Source organism: Mauremys mutica, chromosome 3, assembly GCF_020497125.1.
Source record: "Mauremys mutica isolate MM-2020 ecotype Southern chromosome 3, ASM2049712v1, whole genome shotgun sequence".
In the NCBI taxonomy this organism is placed as follows: Eukaryota; Metazoa; Chordata; order Testudines; family Geoemydidae; genus Mauremys; species Mauremys mutica.
The window spans coordinates 145,345,491-145,371,683 of record NC_059074.1 but is presented as its reverse complement, the minus strand read 5'-3'; the positions used below and the strand labels follow the sequence as shown (position 1 = coordinate 145,371,683).

Below are 26,193 nucleotides of genomic sequence, written 5' to 3'. Positions count from 1 at the left end.
CACTCAGGCCCGTAACCTGGGTGTCATCTTTGATTTGAACCTCTGTCTAGGTCCTCATTTCCAGGCTGTGTCTAAGTCTTGAAGATTCTTTCTGTGTAACATCTGTGTAAAATGGCCTTTCGATCCAGCCAGCCAGCTAAAACCTTTGTCCAGGCTCTCATCCCGTGTCTCGATTACTGTGACATCCTTTTCTCTGGCTGTCACAAATACAATCTTGTCCCACTGATGTCCATTCAGAATGCTACTACAAAGATCATTTTCCTAGCCCATCACTTTGACCATGGCACCCCTTTCCTTGCATCCCTTCAGTGACTCTCTCTCCTCTGTCATATGAAACATAAGCTACTTGTCATTACTTTCAAGGCCATTCACGACCTATCTCCACCCGATCTATTATCTCTCATTCACTAATGAAAAGTTGATTCCCTCCTCTGAGCGACCCATGAGGCCAGCCTCCATCATCCACTTGTTAAATTTTCAAGCAGGCACCTGTGTGCTTTTTCCCATCCTGCCCCTCATGCTTGTGAGACACTCCCCATGAATATCCACAAAACTAACTCATTATCATCTTTCAAACCCCTCCTTAAAACTCTACTTTGCTCTAGGGCCTACAGAAAGCTTGACTGCAGTTAGGCAGCTGGTGTGCTGAGACCGCTGCCTGTCATGCTGATAAATATTGTCTCATTGTTTCCTTGTGCTTCTCCCTGTCTGTGTATATCCACCTGTTGTCTCTTGTCTTGTAATTAGATTGTGAGCTTTTTGGGGCAGGGACTGTCTTTTTGTTCTGTGTTTGTACAGGGCCTAGCACAATGGAGTCTCAGCATTGCGATGTCTAACATTTAAGTCTCCTGCCACCTAATGGTATTCAGTCTCAAGTTAGGCAGCTAGAATCCCTATACAAAGCATGGGGAGAGTTAGAAGCCAAAGAATGGGAGTCACAAAGGCCAGTATGTGAACAAGGAGCTGCCTAAACTAGCCAGTAGGAAATAATGCGGAGAGAGATGTGGCCTAAGCCTCAGCCCTCAAAGGGATTTAGGCGCTTAACACTGGGCCGGAAGGAGGTGCCTCGTGTACTCGGGATTCACAGCCTTGAACCCTCTCCTGGAGTTAGGTGCCTAAGCCAAGTCATTCTCTTTCTCACAAAAAAATGGAGGAGGTGGTAATAGTGGCCCCCTTATATCCAATAGCTAGAGCACTCACCCAGGATGTGGGAGACCCCAATTCAAATCCTCACTCTGTCTAATTTGCATCAGGGATTTGAACCCAGGTCTCCTCCCTCTCAGGTGAGTTCCCTAACTACTGGTTTCTGAGGTGGGAATCTATCCTGTTGAAACTGTTTCACTTAGTATGAAATAGTTAGATATTCACTGGAGCAGGGACTGGAACCATCAGGTGAATGCCCTAACCATTGGGCAAGAGAGCTGTCTCTCTCTGTTTAAGTATTTCCTACAAATTGGAACAATTTCAAAAGTGAGACAGAGTGATCCACCCCAGAACACCCTGAAGCCCAGTGGTTAGGCCCACACCTGGGAAGGGAAAGAGATCTTGCTCCACATCAGGCAGAGTAGGGACTTGAACCCTGGTCTCCTAGATCTTGGGTGAGTGTTCTGAGTATGAGGGGGTTGCTGTTGCCATCACCACCTCTTCTTTTTGGGCTCCGTTTTTGGTGGATGGGTGTGGGCAGTCTGATAGGTGGCTTCTGGGAATGCCTACCGGATTGAGCCCTGCAGGCGAGAGAGGCAGGGGAACACCTAGTTTGTGGTTCCTGGTGGAGTATAGTCACCAAACTGTTTGGCGTCGTCAGGAGACTTTACGAGAGGAAACTTAGGTGCCTACCAGGTTAAGCAGCAATTGAGTAGGTGTTTTGAGGATCTACATTTTGGGCTTAGGTGCCTAAAGTGGCAGTTACGTGCCTAGATCCCTTTGTGGATCCAGCCCTATATGACAAAGTCCCTGGAGTGGTGCAGCAATGGATTTTAAGGAACAAGCACTTGGAGCACTTTATGGTGCAATTTACGTTGCTGCATAAACACTAGAAATAATAGTCAATGATGGCCTGATTTCTCAGAGCTGCTGAGCACTCACAGCTTGCACTGAGTTTGGTGGGGGCTACAAGTACTTAGCATCTCTGAAAATCAGGCTATTATCATATTCATGTTTGTCCCTAATGAATTTTGATCTTAGAAAACATAGGCCCAGATCTTCAGCTGGTTTAAATGAACATAGATCCGGGGCAGCAGTCCTATCCAAATATCCTCTTTTTCTCTGCTCTCCCCGTTACAATATGCACTTATGCCCAGGGGGCCGCTTCCAGCTTGGAGCATCTCTAAATAGACAATATCCCTCATGAAGGAAAAAAAAGATTCAGTGGGCCAGTATCAAACTGGGAGTAATTCTTCAAAGGGGGCACACGAGAAGTCTTCAAGTAAAATGACAAACTACTTCTCAAAGAGAATGTATTATCCTTCAGGGTCATTGTTCCTGTAAGTCCCTATATCTTGAGGTTTTGGAAATGGGCAACTTGGCATATCTGAACAAGGGGCCACAATCATGTACAGAGTCTTTTTTAAAACAAGAGAATACAGGAGTAATGTCACAAACTAGATTTAGGGGTTAAATTGGTGGTACAGCACTATATTAGATTTCTTTTCCTTTATCGCTTGTACTAAAACAGAAGGCTTTGATGAATCATATGGTCTTCCACTGGTCATAAATCTCATATTGTAACGGGGTGTTGAACAGTTAGAAGTGCATGAGACATTACGTTGTCCTGTTTCTCTCTGGTTGCTCTCCAGGTGGATAACCTCAGGGTCCTGGGAAACATTTGCCCTCTCAATGAAACAGATCCTAATGTTCAAGGCTGTGTGTGAACTCTGGTTGAATGAATAATGGCTAATCTGTTTGGCCAGTGGTCATTACGCCACCATTAGTTTGAAATGTGGTTTGAGAAACTGTGAGTGTGAAAGGCATTATATAAATTCTGTCCAAAGCAGATGTGGTGGACTACCAAAATGAAAACAGTACTTTTTGAAATCTTGGGAGAAAAATGCTATAATTTAATTTGAAAATATGAACAGTCATTTGAAATTTAAAAAGGAGGTGTGAGTGTGTGTATGCATATAGTATTAAAATACAGTTCTCATCAGGCAAAGGAGGCCTAGTGTTGCAGAACTGAGAACACTGATTCCTTGTTTTTAAACAAAGAATCTTGTATATTGTCAGTGGTGAAACTTGTAGCAGCAAGAACCTAAAAATATAATTTTAATATGTGCAAATATAAAAAGAAAAACAGGAAAAATAACTAGCTTCATATCCTACATGTGGGCCACAGTGAAGGTACCATGCTTGCCTATCGGGAACAATGAATTCATCGCTAAGCAGTATAATAAAAGATTTAGTGACATGTTCCTGGAAAAAATTGGAAGGCTCCAATCATCCATGGCCTCATATAAAAATAAACATGAGGGACTATGGTATAAACACCTGCCTCCCCTATCCCCCCAAAAAGAGTTGTAGTTTCAGAAGAGCTGAAAACAGCAAAGCAGGAAGAGCTATTCAGTTACACTGGGAGATTGATCAAATCCAGACAAAAATTATATTAAACTGGAGTTAAGATTGAGACTATATATAAGTATATTAATGGTGGTACAATGTATCAGAATACTGTAGTTATCAAAAAACTACTAATAAAAACACAGGAAATTCAGAGTTAAGGCTAAACATCAAAGAAACAAGATGGGTGAGGTAATATCTTTTATTGGACCAACTTCTGTTGGTGAGAAAGACAAGCTTTCGAGCTACACCTGAAGAAGAGCTCTTGTGTAGCTTGGAAGCTTGTCTCTCTCACCAACAGAAGCTGGTCCACTGGAAGATATTACCTCATCCATAATCTCTCTCTAATTTCTGAGACCAACATGGCTACAATAACCCTGCAGACATAAAAGAAACACATTTGAGTGTTATAGAAATGCACAATGAAGACATTGTCAGGAGACAGGGCCATAGGCAGTCATGGCCTAGTGGTCAGAGTCCAAATGCCAAAGCCCTGGGTTGAGACAAGGTCAGAACCATGGTCAAAGGTCAGAACTGGAGTCAGAGGCCAAATGACAGAGCCAATGGTAAAGAGCGAGTCAGAATCAGGAATCAGAGCTGAGAATCAAAACTGGATTACCAAGGGTCAGGGATGGCAGGAGCAGGTCTGGTTCTGAGGTAGGAGCAGGGCTGGGACAGGATGGGAACAAGGCTAGATGCAGGGCAGGATTTGGGCTGGAGCTGTGGAGGAGCAGGGCTTGGTGAGAGGCAAGCACAGGGAAGCAGAGAGGACGTGGGTGTATTTAAAAACTGGCCTGCTAGCTTCCTGAGCTAATCAGGCAGGGCAGTCCATCAGGCAGCCTAGCTGGCTCGTTTGCATGTCAGGAATACTGCAGCTACAGGGCCTTACTACTGACAGGCATCCACTGCCTGATGACCTTGGTAGGTGAGCAGGAGCCAGGGATTAACTAAAGGTTACAGCAGCTCTTGCAAATATTAAAAAGTCCATGAGGAGGAGACAGATGGGACTGGAAACAAGGATTAAGATCTGGAACTTGTGGGATCAAGAGTAGAGGGCAGATGAGTCAAGGTACTTAGCTGGGAAATGTGAAAATCTGAATAATTCCTTGATATTGGACAAGAATGCAGCAACAAGGGAAGAACTCAGCCTGTGAGGTTTTTTTGTGTATATTAATCACCATGACAGACCTCCCTAGTGATAGATTCACATTTTCAACAGTCTGCATAGGAAAGAGCTAAAGACACTCACATATATATTTTTGCACGATATATATGTGTGTGTATATATAAATAAAATAAATGAGTGTGTGTATGAGAGAGAGAGAGAGATGCAATCTCCATCAGTTATTTGACCCCTTTGAAAGTTTGATGTTCGTAACACTCCTGTATCATCTTAAATGTGCTTTTCCCAATCTCAAAAACTGTTCATCTTTACTAGGTCTTGCCAAGATATTTCAAATAAACCTAATTTGAAATTTCTTTGAAAAGTTGGTTTGTAGATATGGCATGGGAGTACAAAAGTACCAAATGTTAAGTGGAAATTACCTTAATTGAGCATTTGGGATTGGGGAGAAATCAGTTTTATTGTCAGAAATAGGTCTCAAGGTCAACCATAGAGCGGCTGCCTCTTTTCCATAATCCTGCCATGGGAAGAGAGCTAGAAATCTTGGTAAACCACCATGGTTGTATGATTGGAGCAGAAAAGTAGGGCATGGGTTATATTCTGTTTGTGGAGAAATTGATACCAAAGGCATTAGATATTGATTTAGTTGCGAATTCCATTTGCACTGACTGTGACTGTCTGAATTTCAATGAAGGGCCCAGCCAGAATTGGCAATCCTGAGGGCGCCATAATTTACTCTTACAGACTAATAACTGAAACATGTCGCTTAAAAACAGACCATATGTTATAAGGTTCTAAATTTATAAAACAAAGGAAGGTTAACACCTTCTATATTCTCCTCTTTTTTCTTTTTCTTTTTTTTTTAAACTTCTCTCTCGTACATCATAATCTACATGGTGTTTAAGTTATTGCCAAAAGGCTTGACTTTTTCTATTGCTTACATTCTTCATAGTCCAAAAAAGTATATGGAGAGAGGACCTGAATATTTGCATTTTTTTGATTGGGGGCACACTTGTGTGGTGATTTTTTACATATGAATAACCTATCCTACATTTATGTATTGAGTTTAACATGTTATGATGAAACTGATGATTAGTTTATTACTAAGCACTCATGGCAAGATCCTCTCAAATGTAAGTAGGGTGACTAGACATTCCGAAATTATTGGGACCATCCCAATATTAGGGGCTTTGTCCTATATATGCCTCCTGCCCTGAAAAAAAAAAAAAAAGGCCCGATTTTTCATACTTGCTATCTGGTCACCTAAATGTTTGAACATAGTTGTCAATGCAATAAAAATATTATGGATTGCAGCAGTCTTCAAAGCATGGGCCATGTTGGTGCAGCAAAGACTAGTTACGGGCGTGTAGGAGAAATATCAATTGAGATGGCAGCACATGCCAGGACTGAAGGGAGGTGCAATTAGTTTCATTTTCCTGAAGGGAGGCTCGGCTTTCAAAAATTTGGAATATGCTACTGCTAACTGCTAAAATAAAACCAAATTAATTGGTGAAATTTGGTTTTTGAGGTTGGACAAAGAGCCCGTCAGGATATAAAACTTTACATAACTAATGGTCAATATAAATTGAACCTCAAGTCATTTGTAGAAGATATACCTTTGCAACACAAATCCTAGAAATAGCTGAAATATGAGTTTTCAGTCATTTTGACGTTAATTTTTTTAATAAAGTGTAATTAGAACATGTAGCATTACGAACAGTCAACTGCATGTTTTTCATTTTGGTGGCATTGATAATTAGAAGCCTTGAGAAATCATGGCTCATTTCCAGAGGAAGACATTAGAAATATGTGAGACCGTAAAACGCCCTGTCTTGTGACATACAGTAACAATGTAGAAAATTGCAAGTGAGTGACTGCAGTGATTTATTGAAATATCTAAGGAGGAAAGCAATATTATGAAATTATATTTAAACTGATGACTACTGCAGTCATGCTTATGAAGTGCCTGTGGTAGTTATTAAATTGGGTACAGGAAGCATTTAGTTTATATAACTAAATATATTATCCACAAGAGATTTTACTCTAATTGGCCACCATTGTGTGTGATTGGGTCTCTCTTGTACTGTACTTGAAGGTGTCTCACGGAACTATACAGAAATTGTATAGCTATAACCAGAAGTCATGAGTGGTTCTCAAAACATGGTAATGTCAATGCTGTCCATTTAATGAATATTAGAGTATAGTTTTGGACCCAGATAGCCAAACTCTGAACTGATTAAACAAGCCTTGTAGCCCCATTGACTTCAGTGGAGTCTTACATGACGGATAGCAGTATAGAATTTGGCCCTAATAGCACAAAGTTATGTTCTGGTTAACTGGTGCACCCATTTTGCAATGTTGCCATGGTGTGTTGACTCCCAGTGATGCACAGTTGGGACTTTATCACGAAACACACATAAGTATCCATTGTGCTGAGTGTTTCATGCATGAGGAGCTAGTTAGCTGAGAGATGGGAGGTAAAAATAAAGATTTTTATCTTTCTCCCATATATTTATTTGCAGTTAAAGAAAAACATTCAGAAATTAGCTGCAAAACACCTGCAGACTAGGGCCAGCAAACCTCTCTCCCCAACAACCTCTTCTCCCTTTCCTGTTCTCAACAATCCCCCTTTCCTCTTTGTCCCCTTTCTCAGCTGCCTCTCTTTACTTTTTCTATCTCTAATCCCTCAGATCTTTCTCTCCCTTACTAAATTCTCTGAAGTTGATGGACGAAAGAGAGACATTTAAACAGGAAGGGGGCGGGGGGAAAGCAGTAGATGAGCCCATGACCTTAAATGTCCCTTAGGGAGCAGTTTATGGCCCACGGAACATATGGAGCTCACATTTGATTGTAAAAAATATATTAGAAGCATTTAACCAATGTGTGTTTTTCAGTTGAAAGTCAAAGTTGAAAATGGCAATTGGCTCTAGCTGAGTAGGTGTGACCAATCTTCAGCCTAGGAGTGAACAACTGAGTCTCTTGCCAACAAACTGCTTTCCCGGTCTGACTAAATCCTCCAAAAGGAGATCAAGGCTTTTCCATCCTCCCAGCTACGAATGAATCAATATGATTGTTCATCCCTGGAAGATCAGAGATCCAGTGAATTTCTAAAATGCCTTAAGGGAGAAAGCTGTGCAGATGTGGGAGTAGAGGATCACTGGTCCTGCAACAATCAGTGATCTGCTCCTTTACCTCCACATTGCACCTGTGCGTGCCAGATTGACCGCCCTGGAATCTGAGCTCTTCCTCCATAAAGCAGGGTCACAGTCAACTGCAGTGCAAGCTTCTCTTCCCTGCCAATGTGCCACAACCCTCGTCGGGAGGGGCCGCATATAAGGGTGACATAATAGCTCTGTTTCTATTCTGTGTTTGGTTTCTTTGTTGTTATTGCCAGCAAAAATCCCAATAGTTGTGCTTTATGATGTGTGGTCTCTTATCACTTGAATGGAACTACTCAGTTCACATAGGCCATCAAATAGTCTTCATGCTGTTACCAATCTCTTCTTTCAAGTAGTTTTTAGAGCAGTCACATTTTGGTTTCTTTCTCTAATTTATTTTCTTAGCAGCAGAGGCAGAAGCAGGAAAGATTGCTCAACCTTTAGCTCTGGGTGCGTTGCAGCTATCTGAAAAGATTGCCCAATTTATTAGTCTTGCTTTTCTTCTAAGGAAAGAGAGAAATATGTAAGACTATTTTGGAGATTATTTTTAAATGGGATAATTTCTGGTGTGAATAAAGAACTCAATCTGACTTTGAAATACTGAACAAAATTCACTAGGATACGACAGAACCTGAGTCTGTATTTATAGCTTTGGGCTGAGAGAATTGTGAAAAGACTAGGATTAAATAGAACTATTTTTTTCTTAACTGTAGAAAGAAAATGCCTGCGAAGTTACTTCTGAGTGTAGCCCTGAAAATCATTTCTGAATTCCATTGAATAAACAGTCATAAATTTGTAAACCTATTATACTTCTTCTGAACCAAGATTGTGGCAGCCTCTTGATGTGAGGATTGTGTGTTTTCCAACTCTGTATTAAGAGCCTTAGAACAGACACCCTGAGGGGGTGCAGTGGCATGGAATTTAAGAGGTGCGGGATATAATGTGATATTTCTTCCTGTTACTAAGAGTATTTTGGCAAGAGTATACAGGCTGTACAATACGTGCCTTTCAAGACTCTGATAAATGATTAGATGGATAGTTTAGCCTATTGTTGCCAGTGAGAGCACATATTCAAGGGACTTGTACAGCTAACATATTAATGCCTTAATCCGGCCTGATAGTATAATATATTTTGACATTTCTTGCATATGTTTTCTATCAGTTTCAAATATTTCTCTTTATTCCACCATGTCATTAGAGACAACTAACCAAAATAAAGAGGAGCAGGAGTTTATTCACCCATAAACTATATTTTAAAATATTCTGTATTTTGTTCCAGTTCTTTGATTGAATAACGCAGTGATCCTGAAATTAAGTGATTACTTCACTGTTTTGGGCTGCAGAATTTTCTTTTAGAAAATTTCCTTTGCAGAGTTATCCTGGTTGTTGAAGAAACCATGGCTTCTAATTTTGGAAATACTGGTACAGAACATCTAATGTGTGCATGCCTATGCTTTGTGCATGTGAACCCCAAACCTGTGTATGTGAATCAGGTGTTTTCACCCCTACTTCTTTGTGTGCACCATGTACAGACTTTTAAAAATGTAGCTTTATCTGAATTGATACTGGCTTTGTGAGTTGAAGATGTGTACATGGGCAGGGAGAAGCAACACACAGGTAGCAATTTTCAGGAGAAATGTTTCAATAACTAGAATATCAAATTTTAGTGCTGATATTTTGTATAAATACACCCCACCTTTGCATAAGGGATTATATTTTATGACCTTCAAAATAATTCTGTTGGCCAGGTTTTGCCTTTAGGCACAGCCTTGTATAAGCTGTTCACCTGTATACTGCCCTAGGAGGAGCCCAAAGTTCTTTCCCAAAGTTCTACTCCCCACTTATTTCCAAGTGAGAGTAATCTGCTGTACTAGAGCAGTAGCAGATTACTACCTTTTGCTTCCATACTGCCTCAACTTCCTGGCTGTAGTGTTGTGGGAGGGGTAGCTCAGTGGTTTGAGCATTGGCCTGCTCAGGGTTGTGAGCTCAATCCTTGAGGGGGCCATTTAGGGATCTGGGGCAAAAATCTGTCTGGGGATTGGTCCTGCTTTGAGCAGCAGGTTGGACTAGATGACCTCCTAAGATCCCTTCCAACCTTAATATTAAATGAAAACTGTATCACTCCTCACTCACGTGTACAGGGGAGGGAGAACTACCAGGCATGCAGCCCCTTCTCTTTTACTCCATGCCTGGAACTGGGAGGAGAGGAGGGCAGGGTATATTGACACATAGGGTTAGGGCAGGATCTGGCCCTAAATCATTAGGTATGTTTCTCACATTTTCTTGATAATTGGATAATAGAGTTCCAAAGAAGAGACAGAGAAGCATCCTCTTAGACACTGTATATTCACAGCATACAAACTTCCACACAAAATACAAAGCCAAATGTCTTTTGACCCACACTGTACCCGTAAAAATGTGGGCCTCACACCACTGCTTCCATACTAAAGATATTACTGGTAAGGTGGAAGAGCTTTGTCAGAGCTGTATGAAGAAAGCTGCCATGGGCTCTATTGCGCCGCCGCGCCCCCCCCCCCCATTTTACTTTTGTGATCACTGAAAAAGAAAAAATAACTAGTTATACAATTTGTAGTTTTAGACATTCCATGGCTATTAAATTTATGTAGTATCTTTTGTTAATAGAGAAATGTGCATGAGCACATATTAGCATGATAAAACAAACTGCAACAAATGGGGCATTCCACATCTAATTGCATGTTTGTTTGTTTTCCTGTATTAGGATAAAGAGGCCCAGAAAGATTTAGAAGCTTTACTTTTAACGCTGCAGCTGTGACGAAAAGCACTTCTAGCTCTTCATGCTGTGATGATCTTGTAGAAGAACCATAGAAACTAGTCACTCGGATTCTGAACCAAAGCTCATTGAAGCTAGTGGAAAGACTACCATTGACTTCAGTCATTTTTGGATCAGGCCCTGTAAGTGGATGGCAATTTGGGTATGAAAATGATGCATTATATCTTTTTGATTCATAGCTTTATTTTTAATTTTTGGATCTACAGTTTGTTTTAAATTATTCTTGCTGGAAGTATAATCTCTCATTATGAAGTCTACTGCTGGCAATGGACACCACATAGGCAAGAACGCCAAATGCATTAACTGTGTTCTTGGAATGATTAATCAACTAAACTGCAATGCTAGCACAGGATTATATGAAGCAATTTATTTGTTTCTACATATAATTATGTTTCTACCAATTGATCTATATAAATGTATATGAAGGTACATCATAAACATATGTATGTGTGTGCCTCTGCTTTTATTCACAAGAAATGTATATGACTGATGGAAGTTAAGGAAAAAGGGATAGTCTTAAAAACTATTTTTACTTTAGCCTATTTTTGATTTTAGATGGAAATGTGAAAACTTTATAAATATGTTTTAAAGTCATATTTTATGTTACTTGAAAGGAAAATATTAAAAATTTGACCAATGAAATGAAATATTGTGGTTAAATCTGTTAGAATTGTGATACATGAGCCCCACCAGGTAGATGAATCCTGGTCATTTGTCTTTGAATAATAACCTGTTGCGGTATTGTCATTCTGGCTTTGAGAGCCCCTCCCCGCCATGTGTAACATTTGTTGATCTTTCATGCCATTTGTGTAATGTGGCTTATGTAATACATATGTAATAACTGTGACATGCTTCTTCTGCTTAAGCAAACCAAGAGTTTATGGAATAGCAGGAGTCTAATAATACAGGAATGGCAGAGAGGTCATTTTGTTTGCTCAGGGTCTGATCCAAAACCCACTGAAGTCATTGAAAAAAACTCCAATTGCCTTTAATGAATTATGGATCATGATCTTAATCTGGATTAAAGTATGTGGCCAGAACAAGAAAATGTTCCCATAAATGAAACATAAATACAGGTGAATATACAAGCAAGAGCAGGTGAATATATGAGCAAGAGCAAGCATCATTTCAAACAAAGGGCCATATATTCTCCTTTATGTTTAAAACATCCAGGAGAGGAGCACTGACTTCCCTAGTTTCATGCAATGTTGTTGCAACCATGTTGGTCCCAGGATATCGGCAAGACAAGGTGGGTGAGGTAACATCTTTTATTGGACTAACTTCTGTTGGTGAAAGACCTGAAGGAGAGCTCTGTGTATTTCAAAGGCTTGTCTCTTTCACCAACAGAAGTTGGTCCAGTAAAAGATATTACCTCACCCACCTTGGTTGCCTAGTTTCATCACCTTTAGGAAGCTATTGATTGACTTCATTAACCTCTTGGAACCTTTAGACAGACAGTGCAGAAGAGACAGAGCCACTACGAGTCTGTGACCTCTGCTTATCATGCTGACTAGTATTATTGTTTTCTTGTGCTCTCCCAATCTGTTTGGATCGCTGTCTCTTTTCTTATGCTTAGATTGTAAGCTCTTTGGGGCAATGATCTTTTTGTTCTGTGTTGTACAGGGTTGAGTTCAGTGCTTTACTGCAATAAAAGTAATAGTCTCAGATATTGCTTGCTGATCTCCATCCTAGTCATGGATCAGGGTTATCTTGCAGTAGGCACTGTACATTCACATAGTAAGAGACAGTCCCTGCCTCGAAGAGCTTACAGTCTCAATGTTTTGTAATATTAATTTGGTAGTTCATATGTCATATCAACAGTAAGTATGTCATAATGAAAATTTTACGTTTAGAGAGCTACCATCTTTCATTCTGCAGAATCCCAAAGTTCTTTACAGAGCTTCACTAAATTCACTAAACCACCATCTCTCAAAGCAATGTAGAAGCTGTTCAAAAGCATTAGGTGACAAAATAGTGTAGTAAAAGAAGTGAAAACTTCTATAGCCAATTGAATATATTTTTTAAAACTCTTGTAATATTAAAAAGTCACCAAAAACATGGACAGGAAGCTACCAGAGAAATGTAGGTAGAATGGATTTACTATCTATCTACCTAGTTCTGTCTCTCTATATAAATCTTTGCATTTTTTACTTCTACCCCTCACCATTGTATCTGAACATCTTCCATGCAAAGTTGTTGGAACCAGTGAAGTCCCTCGTGAATGTCAGGGAATTTTGGGGATTTACCTACAAAGGAATGTATGTGGTCCTGTGATTTTTAATGGGCACAAAAAGTCACAACCTACACTTGAACTCTTATCCAAAACACAGCAACTCCTGGGTACAGTGACCACCAGTGATCCTGGTTTTCCGTGATATAACCCCCCAAAATTCTCCACTAAAAACACACAAATGCATGTTTTTTTGTGTTTAAAATGAAAGCTGACAGCCGGAGCCCCACTGCCTGAGGCTGACAGCCAGAGCCAAGCAGCCCAAGGCTGAAGTGTCAATTGCCCGTGTTTCGGTGTAAGCACTAGTGGCCTGATACATGATGATGGTTTTTGTCACAAAATGTAAAAACTAAAGATTTTCTGTAAAAATGCAAATTCCATGTTTTTCCATGGCAAACAGATTTATAGGATCCCTTGTGACCACGAATACTATGCTCCAACATTTATTCAATACCAGCTCAGAGGAGAGAGCAGTACCTACTTAATCACCATCATCACTTCCTGCGCAGCACCTGGACTTTCCTTTATACATAAAGTTATGCTGTGATTTTTTAGTGCTTTATGTACCACAGATCTTCTCAAGTAGACCTTGAAACAAATCTAACTGCCTATGAGATCATTCCTGGCAGTGTATAAAAAGCAAGCTTTTCTCATCCATTGTATGTCTGTGTAACCCCTGCATTAGGTCACTGGTAAACAAAATACTAGAATGAAGAATGAGAAAAGGGTTTCGTTTCCTTAAAATAGTGTTAGGCTTTTTCAATAAAATGTTTTATTAAATTTCAGTAAACAGACTGAGATTCTGGAACTGTATTAAGAGCCAGTGTACTCCAGGGATAGAGCAATAGACTAGGACTCAGGAGCTCTGGGTTCCATTCCTGGTTCTGTCAGTGATCTGCTGGGTGAGCTTAGACAAGTCACCTCATCTCTGTTTCCTTTCCCATCTCTTGTCTGCCTAGATTGTAAGCTGCCTGAGAGAAGGACTATCTGCTACTCTGTGTTTGTACAGCACCTAGCCCAAATGAGGCACTGCTGTCATATAAATAATTTTCACTGGGTACCAATGAGGCTCTGATAGAAAAAATACATTTAAAGGGTTTCAGATGTGAATGGGGATAAACTTTTCCAGCCTAACAAGTAAAGAGAACTGGAGTTGTGGTTTCCAGTTAATAGAAAGAGATGGCCAGTGTGGTGGATAGAATTTCAACACCTGGATGATGTGAGAAAGAGTCATTCTTCTTCGAATAGTGTCCCTATGGATAGAATCATAGAACTGGAAGGGACCTGGAGAGGTCATCTAGTCTAGTTCCCTGCATTCAAGGTAGGACTAAGTATTATCTAGACCATCCCTGACAGGTGTTTGTCCAACCTGTTCTTAAAAATCCCCAATGATGGAGATTCCACCACCTCCACAGGCAATTTATTCCAGTGCTTAACCATCCTGATAGTTAGAAAACCTTCCTAATGTCCAACCTAAACCCGCCTTGCTGCAATTTAAGCCCATTGCTTTTTGTCCTATCCTCAGAGATTAAGGAGAACAATTTTTCTTCCTCCTCCTTGTAACAACCTTTTATGTACTTGAAAACTGTTATCATATGTGTGCTGCCCCTGCTTCCCCCCTCCCCCCCCACCCCGTCTTCTCTTCTCCAGACTAAACAAACCCAATTTTTTCAATCTTCCCTCATAGGTCATGTTTTCTAGACCTTTAATCATTTTTGTTGCTCTTCTCTGGACTTTCTCCAATTTGTCCACATCTTTCCTGAAATGTGATGCCCAGAACTGGACACAATACTCCAGGTGAGGCCTAATCAGCGCGGAGCAGAGCGGAAGAATTACTTCTTGTGTCTTGCTTACAATACTCCTACTAATACATCCCAGGATGATGTTTGCTTTTTTTTGCAACAGGGTTACACTGTTGACTCATATTTATCTTGTGATCCACTATGACCCCCAGATCCCTTTCCGCCGTACTCCTTCCTAGGCAGTCATTTCCCATTTTGTATGAGTGCAACTGATTGTTCCTTCCTAAGTCGAGTACTTTGCATTTGTCCTTATTGAATTTCATCCTATTTACTTCAAACCATTTCTCCAGATCATTTTGAATTTTAATCCTATCCTCCAAAGCACTTGCAACCCCTCCCAGTTTGGTATCTTCCACAAACTTTACAAGTGTACTCTCTATGTCATTATCTAAATCGGGGTGGGCAAACTTTTTGGCCTGAGGGCCACATCTGGGTGGGGAAATTACATGCAGGGTCATGAATGTAAGGCTGGTGCAGAAGTGTGGGAGGGAGTGCGCGATGTGGGAGGGGGTGCAGTGTGCAGGAAGGAGCTCAGGGCAAAGGTTTGGGGTGCAGAGTGTGGGACGGGGCTCAGGACAGGGGGTTGGGCTGCAGGAGGGGTGTGGGGTGCGTCAGGGGGCTCAGGGCAGGGGATGTGGGTGCGGACTCCAGCCTGGCGCCGCTTACCTTGAGTGGCTCCAGGGTGGCAGTGGTGCTAAGGCCGGCTCCCTGCCTGCCCTAGGCCTGCGCTGCGTTCTCCGTTCTCAGCCAATGGGACCTGCGGGGGTGTGGGGGGTGCCTGCAGACGAGGACAGCGCGTGAAGCCCTCTGCACCCTTCCCCCCAATACCCCAGGGGCCACAGGGATGTGATGCTGGCCACTTCTGGGAGCAGCGCAGGGCTAAAAATCCCACGGGCTGGATTTGGCCTACAGGCCATAGTTTGCCCACCCATGAGCTAAATCATTGATGAAGATATTGAACGGAATCGGACCCAGAACCGATCCCTGCAGGACCCCACTCATTATGCCCTTCCAGCATGACTGTGAACTACTGATAACTACTCTCTGGGAACGATTTTCCAACCAGTTATGCACCCACCTTAAAGTAGAGCCATCTAGGTTGTCTTTCCCTAGTTTGTTTATAAGAAGGTCATGCAAGACAGTATCAAAAGCCTTACTAAAGTCAAGATATGCCACATCTAGTGCTTCCCCCCATCCACAAGGCTTGTTACCCTGTCAAAGAAAGCTATCAGGTTGGTTTGACACAATTTGTTCTTGACAAATCCATGCTGACTGTTATTTATCACCTTATTATCTTCTAGGTGTTTGCAAATTGATTGCTTAATTATTTGCTCCATTATCTTTCTGGGTACAGAAGTTAAGCTGACTGGTCTGTAATTCCCCAGGTTGTCCTTATTTCCCTTTTTATAGATGGGCACTATATTTGCCTTTTTCCAGGATGCTCCACTTCAGGTGCATGTATGCGTCTCGAGCCCTTGATCAGAGATTTTTAGCTAGCAGTGCCCATTTGGCCCACACGTGCTCTCTATGCCTCCTTGTGGCAGACGGCAAGGCTATATAGGGGCATGTGGGTGAACCGCCCTCAGTTCTTTCTCTACCTCTTCAGCCCAAGACAAAACACTAGTGTGTCTGCCTATTCATATCCTAATGAACAGGTGTAAGGGGGCTCCTATTTCTGCCCAAAGACTTTCAAAATGGATATTGGGTCGAGTCTGCAGGTGCTCAGCCCCCTTGCTGGGGGTGAGAGGACATTTAACCAGATCACAAGTGCCAGCTACTGCTTTTTTGAAGAATACCCTGGTATCTGAGATATGCAGTGCCACTACCAGGTCTTCAGTCCATCATTTTCAAAGCATTACACCCTGTTCTGTGCCATCAGATCTGATGTGGTACTTGGCTCTGCAGTACTATCTTCAGTTCTGGATCCTGTTCTGAAGCTCCTTTCTCCTTCTGGGGATACTGTTTGGAAATCACCTGAAGTGGAGCACCGCTAGGGACACTACTCGAAGAAGAAGGAAATGTTACTCACTCTGTACAGTAACTATAGTTTTTCAAGATGTGTGCCCCTATGGGTGATCCACTACCCATCCTGCTTCCCCTCTGCTTCAGTCATTCCCTAGGGGATGACTGAGAAGAAAAGGAACTGGAGGTGGTTCACCCACACACCCGTATATAGCCTCGGTCTTGGTGTCTGCCACTAGGAGGCATAGGGCACATGTGTGGGCCGAACGGACACTGCTAGCTAGAAATTTCTGATCAAGTCTCAAGAGGTGCATGTGCACCTGAAGTGGAGCACCCATAAAAGGACACATCTCGTAGAACTGCGGTTACTGCACAGGGTAATGTTTCCTTTTCAATGTTCAGGAGTCAAATAAGGGACAGGATAGTAAAGTTGGTACAAGTTGTCCAATAACTGGGTTCCCAAACTTAGGAACTCAGATGTTCATTTTTTTCATCTTGCAGATGCTGGAGAGGATCTTCTAGGGAGAAATAAAAGTTTTCTGTAAGACTCCTGATTGTGTCTTAATATCTAGGGTGGGTAATTTCCAAAACACTGGGTCAAATCATGTAACGCCTCTCCTTCGGTTCACAATATACAGTAATGTATTACGTTTTAAAGCAATACCTAAGGTTATCAAATCTTCAAAATAAAAAACCAGGATACTTTTGTGGTAACATCTTTAGTATGACAAAATATTCATATAGTGGTTAATGACATTACCCAGTGGGTTAGATCACTTACCTGAGAGGTGGCAGAGCCTTATCCCTTGTCCTTATTAGGCAGAAGGAGGTACTTGAACCAGGGGTCTCCAGCTCATAGGTGAGTTACACTAGCCACTAGGCTAAAGGATAGAACAGAAGTCAGCCTCAGCCTCTTCTTCCTACCCCACTGGTGGTTTTGTAGCAATAGGTGCATTTCTGTTTCAATCTGAATTTCTTTTTGTTCTGATTAAATTGATTTTTAAAACTGTGGCAAATGAGAATGAAAATCTTTTTAGCACAGGCACTGTAGCCAACACTGTCAAATGTGGGTGCCTAAAGTTATCCCCCTAAGTCCATATCTGAATCCTGATGCAAACCCTGTGTCCTGAAGCACTAGAGCAGGGGTGGGCAAACTTTTTGGCCTGAAACTGTATGGAGATCGGGTGTAGTGTATTAAATTGCTCCCCATAGGAATGTGCTACTTATGGTGGACTACTTATGGCTGCCAGTCCTGTGCTCCGAGCCGCATGGTAAGGGGATGGGGAGGGTGGGGGTTGGGTAGGGGGCAGGGCGTCCCAGGGGACAGTCAGGGGACAGGGAGCGGTTGGATGGTGTGGAGGTTCTGGGGGGGTGGTCAGGGGATGGGGAATGGGGGGGTTGGATAGGCGTGGGAGTCCTGAGGGGTATGTCGGGGGGGTGGGAGTGTAGATAGGGGTCAGGGTAGCCAGGGGACAGGGAGCAGGGGAGGTTGGATAGGGGGTGGAGTTCTGGGGGGGTGGTTAGGGGCAGGGGGTCCTGGGAGGGGGCAGTCAGGGGACAAGGAGCAGGGGGGGTTGGATGGGTCAGGTGGGGAGGGGGCAGGGGCTAAGCTGTTTGGGGAGGCACAGGCTTCCCTACACAGGTGTAGTGTATTAAATTGCTCCCCACAGGAATGTGCTTCTAACGGTGTACACTACTACTTAGTGCTCCATAAGTAGTACATTCCTATGGGGAGCAATTTAATACACTACACCTGGTGGCTCTCGCAGTCATGCTGCCTGGCAGGAGCTCACAGCCCCGCCACCCAGAGCACTGGCAGCATAGCTAGCTGAGGCTGTGGGGGAGGGGGCTAGCCTCGCCAGCAGGGAGCTCAAGGGCTGGGCAGGATGGTCCCACGGGTGGTAGTTTGCCCACCTCTGCACTAGAGAGCTGGGAGCTTGCTATTGGCACCTGTTGGTGAAATGGGAGAAGAGCAGCCCAGAGCTGCTTGAGAACTCATGGACAGGGACAGAAGCTCTGTAGGTGAGAGAGCTCTGCTAAGTTAGCATTTGTTGGTGAATAAGAGGGAATGACTAACCTTCACCACACTGATGCACAGTTGGGTGGGGGAGCTTTAAGAGAAAGAGAGAGAGAGAAAAGGGTTGCATCCTCTGAGGGGAAGGTGTCTCCTGGTAAGGATTCTGTTAATGGCTCTGGGCTCTGTTGAGACCTCTCTAAAGACCTGAGACAGCTACAAAACAGTGCACAGCTGAGACAGTGGGTTGATGTTCTAGAGCTGAGGTGGCTTGGGCTGAAGTTGCAGAGAGCAGCAGCCTGCTTGAGAGACTTCCTATGCAGCAATCAAAGCTGACCTCACTCCAGCTGGGTCAGGTGGTAAAGCCCCTGGAGTAGCACTGACCTGCCAGAATACTTGGATACCAAAAACCCAGGACAACAAACTGTGAGTAGAGGAGCTGAGGAGGAGGGAAATGGGTAGAATGTATGAGCCACTCCCAAGTGCAAGTGGAGATCTGAGGCTGGGAATACTGGTAAAACAGCCTGCGGGGGTGGGAGTCTTGCCTAACAGATCTTGTTTGCTGCCTCTCCCAAGTTCCTTAGGGAGGGAAGAGGTGAACAACCAATCAAGTTCTCTATTTTAAACCCCTGCAGTATTGCTTATCAAGGGCACCCAGGGTATTTGTAAGTAGTTGCCTAGGTTTCTGGGTGGGGGGGTTCAAGCTGGAGATGTTTGTTTTCAGAATGAATCTCCAAAAAATTGAATCTGGCCCTTTTTGCTGTTGACAACACCTGGAACGTGGGTTACCCTTAAGTAGGTAATTGTTTTTAATTTTTTTAAGGGGCTAACAAAGAGGAATATGGAAGCTGTCGGTAGGGATGTTACCGATAGGCATGATAAGGGATTTCATAAAATAAATATTATGTCCTGAAAAGGAGGACTTCAAGGCCCCGATCCTGTAATTTAGTTCCATGCAAGAAGACACATGCCTGTGTGGAGCCCATTGACTTCAGTTAGGTCAGTGGCATTCTCAGGGGGCACAGGAGCCTATCTGTGTTGAACCAGTTACAGTACTGGGGCCCTAGTTAATGAAATGAGCCATTTCAGATATGGATGATTTGCTCTCTCTCTGTGCATAGCATTCACGTATATATGAGGTGGTAAGCGATATAACAGAATGAAGGGTTTGAAAAAATGTTGCATATAATTAAAAATGTTCAGCACTTTAATTTTTAGCAGAATTTCATGTACACTAAAAGTATTTTAAAATATAGCACAAGGAGAAGACCTTTCATAGTATAAATGTTTGCCACTTGTTGCTGCCTTCTCTGAGAACAGTTAATTAACATTAAACAAATATTTGTGTGTTGAGTTCCAAAATGCTAATATGACTTTTACAGTTTATAATATTTTTGTGTGGGATTCGTGTTGTCTTATTTAATCTCTTATACTTCTGTTTACTCTGGTTAATTATAATCTTCACTAATGGACCTTTATAAACTACTGTACCATTGTAGGTCAGATCTTCAGCTGATGTAAATCAGTATAGCTCCTCCATGTAGCTCAATTGTTAATAGAGCTATGCCAATTTAGACTGGGGGAGGAGGGTCTGGCCCATTGACCTCAATTAAGCTATGCTGATTTATACCAGCTGAGGATCTGGTTTGCAGTTCTAAGTGAATACTACTCTGTGAGAAGCTTTGAAACAGATGATAAATCTGCTGAAGTACTTAAAAAAATCGATAGTAGAAATTTGTTGAGTGAGGGAATATTTCTCCTGATGAAGAACAGTGTGTAGCTGAACAATAGCATACAGTGAGGTCTTATTTATGTTGTGTGTTGAGTTTTATTGGATAAAAATCAAGGGCCTAATTGACTTCATTGAAACCAGTGTAACTCCATTGCCTTCTGTGAAAATATTTCTGATTCACACTGGTGTAAATCAGATCAGATTCAAGTCCTTAATCTCTGCTTTACCTCTGAATACTGAAATGAATGCATAGATATGAAAAATGGATGAGGACTACATTTTTCACTAAACACCATTAAACAGTGGAATTGTGATAAGTTTGACTTGTGCAGTAGCTCATCTTATAGTTAGACAAACATTTGGCCTTTTTATGTTTAAAGGTTTGTGAACCCACCTAATGTGTAAAGTGTTTTCCCAAGAGACAGGCAATGACAGGGAATTATGTAGGTCATGTGCACTGTTGGGTAGTGAGAAAGTTAAAACCACCCTATAAAAAGGGAAGAAATGGCAGCTGACTGCCTTAAGTTCAGCAACAGTAATAGAACTCAGCTGTGGGGTCCATGTGGAGATAAGAGTAATTATCAGAGGAAGATTTGAGCAGGTGTGGACTTTGTTAGAGAGGGAGAAGGTGCTAGCTAATAATCTCAAAATACACACTGATTTTTGCTGTAGGCCAGTCAGTTTCTGTCACTGGCCACTCCTCCCCTTTTTTTGCAGGGAGGGACGGAAGAAGGGTAAATGCTGTTGCAAATCAGTGTGTTAGTCTTCCTCTGCTAGGGACCTGAGTTCAGATCCTAATCTGAGTGCAAAAAAGGGGAAAAAAATTTTTTTTTCCAAAGCCCACTAAAGTCAATGTGAAGACTCTCATTGACTTCAGTGGACTTTGGATCAATTCTCTAGTTCTTAGCAGATGTATCCATAATGCATATCACTAAACCACCACACAATTCAGCATGATTATAAAAAGTCTCTACTTAAAGGGGGCCTGGAAGTTGCACAGCAAATGTACTGTAGTGGAGGATTGAGCTGCTGTAGGAGAGGTACATGAGGAAAGCTTACTCAGCACTTTCCCATTCATATGCCTGACTTCCTTCATCTTCTTGAGCTCTGAATTCACTCTCAAATCATTTTTTAAAAGAAAATGGGTACAAAAAATATAGTGCAGAGGGTATGGATCCAAAACCAACTGATGACCCTGAAGCATAGAAAAAGGCTAAAACAGCTGTCCTCCAGAATGTCCTTTTGGAATTCTTCATTTATACTCTTTGGAAGGATAAGGTGGCTTGAAAAAAAGTATTTTCTACTCTTGAGAAAATTCCAATGCCTCTTGAATATTCCCATCTTGCATACAAGGCAGTAGATACGAGCACTTTAAAATGCCAGTGTCTTTCCTTAATTTTAGTTCCATTTTTTTTTTTTTGCTGAGTTCCCTTCCTTGCAGGAGATTATTTCTAATTGCTTAAACATGGCTGCTATGCATTAGGAGTTGCAGCCTAGGTAGGGGTCTGATAAAATTGCAGTCTGTGCTTTCAGGGCAGTGCAGAGTCCCTCACTACTTCCCTAGTGGTGCATGGCTCTCAGGAAGGGAGCAGGTGAAACCTCTAGAGAGCAGATGCCTCTAATCCCTACCACATGCTAGCCAGCAGACCAGGCTAGCAGTGGGGAGTATACCAAACCTCGTGAAGGGGTGTAGCATTGTGCAAGCTTCCTCTGTGCACTGGAGAGCTCTGGGAAGCAGTCTTCTAGTGTTCCTCTGCCTGCCTTCGGGCAGTGTGGCTCTGCCACAAAAATGTCCTAAATCAAAAGCCAGGCTATAGTATCTGCCCAGTATAGGATGATAGAATGTGCATCTGTATCCCTCTTCCCCTCTAAGGAGCTAATGATCTCAAGATTGTAATCAACCACCACTCCACTCCAGTTTTCTTGCCAAACCAAATAGTATTTTCAGTCAAGTTCCAAGTAAGAAAGAGCCAAAACATAACCTTAAACCAGTGAGCTTAGAGCCAGGATTTTAAGGGTTGTTAAGTGATTTTGCACCAAGCAGACGGGCAGGCCATTTAACACTAACCGCAAGCCTGTCAATAGGTTTGTCCTGAGACAGATGAGCCTGTGCCCAGAAAGAAATATGTCCTGGGCAGCACTGTGTAAAACTTGATGGTTTTAGTTTGCAGGAATTCTGGCAATCGCCTGTATGTTGTCTGTTTGCATAGTTCCCACCCCCTGAAGTTTGGCTTTGACTTTTCCCTGGTTCCCCTGACACACTTAACAATCAGAAAACACAGAAGTGAAGAATCTCAAAGTAAAATTTACTCTCCTGCAGCCACATGCAGAGTAGTTTTGATTACTAGTTAGGCTACTTCGTTTATATCGTATTTAATACATACAGCATGTGCAATGCAGTGGATGAGGTGCTGCACTAACTGATGTTATTTCTGTATCAGTTTGGATCCTTAATCTTACAGTAGCAGAACTAACTGGGTTGGATTAATTAGGTGTATTTTGGTCAGAAGCTGTTTGACCTGGAGTCATGTCATCTCTCTCCTTCTCCTCTCCCCCCCACCCCCTCCAGTGACCTGTCAGGTAGTGTTTTCATACTTTGTTACCCAGAGTACCACAGTGTATTTTTCTAGGGGAGATGTATTAAGTACTTTTTAAGTACTCCCCTTTAGAGTCTTTGCTACAGGCCAGCGAAAGCCAGCTGGTGTATTGGAACACCCCAGAATGCAAAGCAATTATAAGGAGGCAGTCACGAGATTGATCCAAATAATTTGGGGTGGAGAGCTACATGGCCATGGCCAAGCCCCACACTGAGGTATCCTAGTCTGTGGCTGGCCAGCCCACCCTGGCTCATGATTTTTATTCAGAGGTGGTACAAATTTAAAGACAACCCCTTTCTTCCCAACAAAAGCCATTCTTGCAGGATGTGGGGCATGAGAATAGGATTTATAATTTTGTGACCACTCTCTGAATGCAGACTGGCTTTATTCTAAATGATATAAAGGTAACTTAGCCACAAACTAACATGAGATGATGAACAATCTCTCCCCTCTCTGCCTTTCCCAAGAAGATACAGTGAAACTGTAGCAGTCTAAGAAATCAGACAAGGCAACTTGAAAGAACAGGCTTCCCCCTCAAGATTCCCAGTGCTTAGTGGTTTCTGCATAACCTTGTTCATGGTATTTCAGCCCAAAACCAGGAAGTATAGAGGCACTTGAAAGGTTTAAGACAAGAAAGAATAAGGAAAATTAACCCAAACATGCTAGCCCCCTATTCACTCAACCCTTCTATAATATGAGTGAACAGTGTAACACTGTTGCAAAAAAGGCAAACATTCTGGGATGTGTAATTAGCAGGAGTGTTGTAAGCAAGACACAAGAAGTAATTTGCCTGCTCTACTCTGTTCTGATTAGGCCTCAACTGGAGTATTGTGTCCAGTTCTGGGCTCCACATTTCAGGAAAGATGTGGAGAAAGTCCAGAGGAGAGCAACAAAAATGATTAAAAGTCTAGAAAACATGACCTATGAGGGAAGATTGAAAAAACTGGGTTTGTTTACTCTGGAGAAAAGAAGACTGAGAATGGACATAAGTTTTTCAAGTGCATAAAAGGTTGTTACAAGGAGGAGGGAGAAAAATTGTTCTCCCTAATCTCTGAGGATAGGACAAGATGCAATAGGCTTAAATTGCAGTAATGGTGGTTTAGGTTGGACATGAGGAAAAACTTCTGAACTGTCAGGATGGCTAAGCACTGGAATAAATTGCCCAGGGAAGTTGTGGAATCTCCATCATTGGAGATTTTGAAGAGCAGGTTGGACAAACACCTGTCAGGAATGGTCTAAATAATACTTAGTCCTGCCATGAGTGTAGGGGACTGGACTAGAAGACCTCTCGAGGTCCCTTCCAGTCCTTCATTTTATGATTATAAACTGTTTCCCCTCTGGTTAGCAAGAGAAACTAAGGCTTCGCTACAAGACCAATATTTCTTTACAGTGCAAACCATCACATTGCCAAATACACCTCTACCCAGACATAACGCTGTCCTCGGGAGCCAAAAAAATCTTACCGTGTTATAGGTGAAACCGCGTTATATTGAACATGCTTTGATCCACTGGAGTGCGGAGCCCCGCCCCCCTGGAGTACTGCTTTACTGCGTTATAGCTGAATTCGTGTTATATTGGATCGCATTATATCAGGGTAGAGGTGTACTATTTCTTGCCTGTCACCATCTGAAACTAGAAATTTCTCATTCGTTAGACATTTGGTGAAAATAAAATTTTCATTAAGGTCCTGATCCAAAGACCACTGAAGCCAATGGAAAGACTCCCATTGCCTTGAGTGGGTTTTGGATCATTTCCATTTATTTGTTACCTGCCTTGGACAGTTAATCACTTTGTTTAATTGAAGTATGTGTCTGTCCTTTTTAATTATCCATCAAAGAGTATTTTGGCAGTTATAGCAACAAGAAAATAGAAAAGCACTGGGAGAACAATAATATCTTTATGGCCCAATTCAGGAAAGCACTCCATTTTCAGGAAGTCAAGAGGCCTGAAGCTCATCAGTCCTGAATCAGGGCTTTGGTATTTTGCTCCTGTTTTGTCCCAAAGTCTCGTTTCCGTACTGACAGTCTAGCCCAAATGATGGGTTCTTCTGGCTTGAGCCTCCTTTGCCTGATGATGTTAAGATTTATGGAGAGGCAAAAGCAGCTCAGTGAACAGTTTTATTTCTGCCCACTTTGTTTCATTTCCTGTTTAATCTGGGACAAGGTGGCAGACCTTAAAGACATGGTCCAAAGTCTACTGAAATCACTGGAGGTCTTTCCATTGACTTCAACAGACTTGTGATTAGGCCCCAGCAGTGTCTCTTGTGATGAGCAAAAGGAAATAAAAATAGATTTGATGGAGGAAAGCCCTGTGAAATTACTCACCCACTCATTCATGGAGAGTAACTTTTTAAATGAGTGAGTAGTATTTTTCATTAATTTTCATAATTATGGTAAAAGGTGGGCTTGTATGTATGGGTTTCTTTTCCTATTTTGTGAGGTGGCTTTAATCCATTCAACGTATATATTTTAAAAAACCCAATAACTACCAGAACAAGACGTCCACTGCACGTATTTCTCTGGGGAGAGGATGAGAGAACAAACAATACTTTGATAGGTGTTAAATCACATTGCTTAATGCACAAGTGGAAGGTGTTCAGAGACTCTGGTGATGACTGCAGTATAAGACCGACTATAGAATGGACTAGACATCATGAATCCCTCTAGGGACTTTGCTATTGATTTTCTGTGGAAGGCACTCGGATACCACCGTGATGGACATCCATATAAAATTCTAAGGTGGAGAAACAGATTAGGTATCCAAATGCAAATTAGAAAAACTACTGAGCTAAATAGGAACTGAACTGAATGCACCTGGCAGAGAGAACCTGGGCTTCCCTTCCATCCCCCAGCAGGCTGGTAAGTGAGGACAGACTCACACAATGAAGCACAAATCAGAACACTTTCTCATTGGCTGAATTTACTCTGAGGGCATAGTGCTGTTTGTAGCAGCTTCTGAAAGCTGCAGTTTCCAAATTAACCCTTTCATGGGCATCACATACACCACAAAATTGACTTAATATATGTACCTGGGATGGGGAGAAAATAGTGGATTTCTGTGGTTTTGCCTGCCCATGATCTCAGAAGCAATAAAAAAGTTGACAAATCCCTCCACAGTTAATTTCTGGAGACATACTGTGATAAAATTGAACTATTTTTGCTACTCCATCCAAATGTTTGTACTGAAAGTGGTTTTTGAGACTTTTCTATCT

General features: G+C 42.1%; 1 protein-coding gene across 2 annotated transcripts in view; it reads left to right on the top strand.

The window, feature by feature from the left end:
* The window catches only part of RMDN2 (regulator of microtubule dynamics 2), a 65,338-nt gene extending 53,446 nt beyond the window's left edge, over positions 1–11,892 (top strand). For both annotated transcript variants that reach the window (XM_045011603.1, XM_045011601.1), the window contains exon 11: positions 10,574–11,892. In XM_045011603.1, the coding sequence (XP_044867538.1) occupies positions 10,574–10,627 (54 nt within the window). In that variant the 3' untranslated portion in view covers positions 10,628–11,892. The remainder of the gene's footprint in view (positions 1–10,573) is intronic.
* The last annotated feature ends 14,301 nt before the right edge of the window (positions 11,893–26,193 follow it).